The following is a 4,998-nucleotide window of genomic DNA, read 5'->3' on the forward strand; positions in this document are numbered from 1 at the left end:
GGACTATAGCCGGCCAGGCTCCTCTATCCACGGGATTTCCCAAGCAAGATTACTGGAATGGGTTGCCATTTCCTATTCCAGGGAATCGTCCCAATCCAGGGATTGAACCTGTGTCTCTTGCATCTCCTGTATTGCAGATTCTTTACCACCTGTGCCACTTGGGAAGCCTGTTTATGATGGCACTTAGCCATTAAAAGTAAATCAATGGGATACTTCATTAAAATTTTGAAAAGTAATTGATTTGTGATTTTCAAAACTAAATTGAGTGAATTAATTTGGCATTTCTTTTGCCCAAATCTATAAGAGTTAATAATCAGGGTCCATGACTATCAGAAATAATATATACATTTTGAGGTTCAAATTTGTAGAAAGTAGATCCATTGTTACAATAAAATTCTCCAAGTGAAAACAAAGAGAGAGAAAAAAGAAAGAAAAGAAAGAAAGAGGAAAACAAGGTGAATCCAAGTGAGGCAAAGAGGGACTAAAGTGGATCATTTTTTTTTAATATTCTTTATTTAACACACTTCTAGGCAAATGCTCAATAATATGTAGTTAAATACTTCTGATGAGTTGATGGCACATACTGTTAGAGTCCAATGTTGGGGGGAAAGATATAAAATTTTAGATCCACATATTGATACAAGACATGTATTGAGTATCCATTGTTCTAATACATTTGATTTGTTCCCCAGCCCTATTATATTTCTTTTAGAAGCATGGTGGGTGGGAATGCATCATCAGTAACTGATTTCATCCTTGTGGGACTCTTTCCTGAGTTTCAGCATTCCATTATTCTAAACTTCGTGATCATTTTAATCTACATCCTTGCTTTCCTGGGAAACCTACTTCTCATTGTCTTGATCTGGGGGGACTCTCGGCTCCATACACCCATGTACATTCTCCTCAGTCAACTCTCCCTCATTGACTTGACGTTAACTTCTACCATTGTCCCGAAGACAGCCTCTAACTTTTTCACAGGGAAAAGGACCATATCATGGATTGGCTGTGGAACGCAGAGTTTCTTCTTCCTGATGTTGGGAATGTCAGAATGCCTCATCTTGACTCTCATGGCTTATGACCGCTACGTGGCTGTCTGCATCCCACTGCGTTATCCCATCATCATGAGCCTCAGGTTCTGTCTGCACATGGTTGCTGGATGTTGGATTGGAGGCTCCATAAGTTCATTTATCCATACAGTCTACCCTATGCATTTTCCCATCTGTGGGTCAAGGGAGATCCACCATTTCTTCTGTGAGGTCCCAGTCCTCATTAAGCTTTCCTGTGAAGACACATCAGTATACCAGTTAGTGGTGGTGGTTACAAGCATTGTACTGCTTGTTGTGCCTTTCAGTCTCATCATAGCTTCCTATACACTCATCTTCCTCACTGTCCTCCGTATGAGCTCTGTCAAGGGCAGGAAAAAAGCCCTGGCCACCTGCTCTTCCCACCTAACTGTGGTAAGTCTCTTCTTTGGCCCAAACATATTCATCTACATGACTTTCACTTCCTCACACAGTCCAGAGCAGGACCAGGCTCTCTCTCTTTTCAGCAACATCCTCACTCCCATGCTGAACCCCCTTATCTACAGCCTGAGGAATAAGGAGGTGGTGGCAGCGCTCATGAAGTTGATGGGGAGATGTGGGGTATCTTAATAAGATAAGGAACACTTCTCAGCTGTGAAAAGAACATGCTTGTGACCATGGACTAAACTACAGTTCCGAGTTTAAATCCCAAGGTGTGTGTGGTTCAGGAAACCAGGGTGAATGCGACCATATGTAAATAAAATTTTTCATGTGTGACTTCCAGGTTTCTAATAGAGGTCCTTAACTTTTCACTGGGGCATTATTATGTTAGGAAAAATTCAAGAAAATTAGTTTACATGTTAAGTAAAATATTATTTGAAATCTATGAATTTATTAGAAATTTTCTCTAATAAAATATAAATTCACTATGGACCTCAGATGAACTAAAATTCCATTAGTTGGCTTACTATTAAATTAGCAAGATAAGTTGAAATACAATAAATAAAAAAAATTTTTTTAATTATTTTAAATGAACCAGGTTTAGGTGATTTTCAAAGTTTAATATTAAAATAAACTGGTATCTTTTATAATACAAGATGTTAAGGAAAGGTGCATTTTAAACTACGAGATGATGAGATAAAGTCATTTAAATATATATTAAGTGTTGTAAGCTCACATCCTACTGTATAAATATCTTAATGCATACTCGACTCATAATTAGTTACTAATATCACATTAACTAAATGGATACAAATTCCATACTGTAATTTAAAAGAGAGGAATTATACCTAAATGTAGTATACTGAACAATTGGGGAAATTATGAGATGCTGCCCTTCTGCTGTTCTCTCCCCAACACTTTTCCCTTCTCTTGAATGAAACCTCAGGAACTCTCCAGTTGACTTGCTTCCCCTTTAGACTGTGAGAATTCCTTGTTCATTTTAAGCTACAAGAGTAGCCTAAATTTAATAACTTTAGTAAATTTTCTTGAGATATGAATCTATATCTCAAGAAAACACCTTCTAGAACTAACACCCAAAAAAGATGTCCTTTTCTTCATAGGGGATTGGAATGCAAAAGTAAAAAGTCAAGACATACTTGGGATAACCGGCAAGTTTGGCTTTAGAGTACAAAGTGAAGCAGGGCAAAGGCTAACAGATTTTCCAAGAAAACGCACTGGTCATAGCAAACATCCTCTTCCAACAACACAAAAGACAACTATACACATGGACATCACCAGATGGTCAATACCAAAATCAGATTGATTATATTCTTTGTGACTGAAGATGGAGGAGCTCTGTACAGTCAGGAGAAACAAGACCTGGACCTGACTGTGGCTCTCATCATGAACACCATATTGCAAAATTCAGACTTAAATTGAAGAAAGTAGGCAAAACCACTACACCATTCAGATATAACCTAAATCAAATCCTTTATGATTATGATGTGGAAGTGACAAATACATTCAAGGGATTATATCTGATAGACAGGGTGCCTGAAGCACTATGGGTGGAGGTTTGTGACACTGTAGAGGAGGCAGTGATCAAGCCACCCCCAAGAAAAAGAAATGCAAAAGGCAAAATGGCTCTCTGAGGAGGACTTACAAACAGCTGAAAAAAGAAAAGAAGCTAAAGACAAAGGAGAAAGGGAAAGATATACCCATCTGAATGCAGAGTTCCAAAGAATAACAAGGAGAGATAAGAGTCTTCTTAAGTGATCAAGGCAAAGAAATAGAGGAAAATAATAGAATGGGAAAGACTAGAGATATCTTCAAGAAAATCAGAGATACCAATGGAACATTTCATACAACGATGGGCACAATAGCAGACAGAAACAGTATGGACTTAACAGAGGAGGAGATATTAAGAAGATGTGACCAGAATACACAGAACAGTACAAAACAGCTCTTAATGACCCAGATAACCATGATGGTGTGATCCTTCACCTAAAGCCAGACATCCTGGAGTGTGAAGTCAAGTGGGCCATAGGGAAGTATTACTATGAACAAAGCTATTGGAGGTGATGATATTCCAGCTGAGCTATTTCAAATCCTAAAAGATGATGCTGTTAAAGTGCTGCACTTACTATGCCAGCAAATTTGGAAACAGCAGTGCCACAGGACTGGAAAAGGTCAGTTTTCATTCCACTCCCAAAGAAAAGCAATGCCAAAGAATGTTCAAACTGCTGCACAATTGCACTCAATTCACATTCTAGCAAAGTAATGCTCAAAATCTTTCAAGCTAGATTTCAACAGTACATGAACTGAGAACTTCCAGATGGATTTAGAAAAGGATGAGGATCTAGATATCAAACTGCCAAAATCCACTGGATCATAGAAAAAGCGAGGGTATTCCAGAAAAACATCTACTTTTCCTTCATTGACTACACTAAAGCCTTTGACTGTGTGGATCACAACAAACTGTGGAAAATTCTTAAACAAATGAGAATACCAGACCACATTACCTGCCTCCTGAGAAACCTGTATACAGGACAAGAAGCAACAGTTAGAACCAGATATTGAACAATGAACTAGTTCAAATTGAGAAAGGAGTATGTCAAGGCTGTATATTGCCACCCTGCTTATTTAACTTATATGCAGAGTACATCATGAGAAATGCCAGGCTGGATGAATCACAGGCTATTAGTCAGGATTGCCAGGAGAAATATCAACAACTTCATATATACAGATGACACCACCCTAATGGCAAAAGTGAAGAGGAACTAAAGAGCCCCTTGATGAAGGTGAAAGAGGAGAGTGAGAAAGCTGGCTTAAAACTTCAACATTTGAAAAACTTAGATCATGGCATCTGATCCCATCATTTCATGGCATATAGATGGGAAAAAATGGAAACAGTGACAGACTTTATTTTCTTGGGCTCCAAAATCACTGTGGAAGGTGACTGCAGCCATGAAATTAAAAGACACTTGCTCCTTGGAAGAAAAGCTATGACAAATCTAGACAGTGTATTTAAAAGCAGACACATTACTTTGCCAACAAGGGTCTGTCTAGTCAAAGCTATGGTTTTTCCAGTGGTCATGGACAGATGTGAGAGCTGGACCACAAAGAAGGCTGAGGGCTGAGCGATTGATGCCTTTGAACTTGGTGTTGGAGGACTCTCAAGAGTCCCTTGGACTGCAAGGAGATCCAGCCAGTCCATCCTAGGGGAGATCAGTCCTGAATATTCATTGGAAGGACTGATGCTGAAGCTGAGCTCCAATACCTTGGCCACCTGATGAAAAGAGCTAACTCATTGGAAAAGACCCTGATGCTGGGAAAGACTGAGGGCAAGAGAGAAGGGCATGACAGAGGATAAGATGGTTGAATGGTATCACTGACTCAATGGATGTGAGTTTGAGCAAACTACAAGAGATAGGGAAGGACAGGGAAGTGTGTTGTGAATATATATATATATATGTTCAACAAAAAGGAAATGTCTATGTGTGTTTCAATATAACATATGGTAAATCACTAGACA

General features: G+C 38.9%; 1 protein-coding gene across 1 annotated transcript; it reads left to right on the forward strand.

Moving 5' to 3' along the window:
* The first annotated feature begins 716 nt into the window (after positions 1-716).
* LOC139032388 (olfactory receptor 2T27-like) lies at positions 717-1,652 on the forward strand. The gene has a single exon (XM_070459206.1). The coding sequence runs from the start codon at positions 717-719 to the stop codon at positions 1,650-1,652; it is 936 nt and encodes a 311-aa protein (XP_070315307.1).
* The last annotated feature ends 3,346 nt before the right edge of the window (positions 1,653-4,998 follow it).

The sequence above is a fragment of the Odocoileus virginianus genome, chromosome 3 (genome assembly GCF_023699985.2).
Source record: "Odocoileus virginianus isolate 20LAN1187 ecotype Illinois chromosome 3, Ovbor_1.2, whole genome shotgun sequence".
Classification (NCBI taxonomy): Eukaryota; Metazoa; Chordata; class Mammalia; order Artiodactyla; family Cervidae; genus Odocoileus; species Odocoileus virginianus.

Coding starts and splice junctions, on each gene's coding strand:
- LOC139032388 (XM_070459206.1), top strand. CDS start 717: ATGGTGGGTGGGAATGCATCATCAGTAACTGATTTCATCCTTGTGGGA.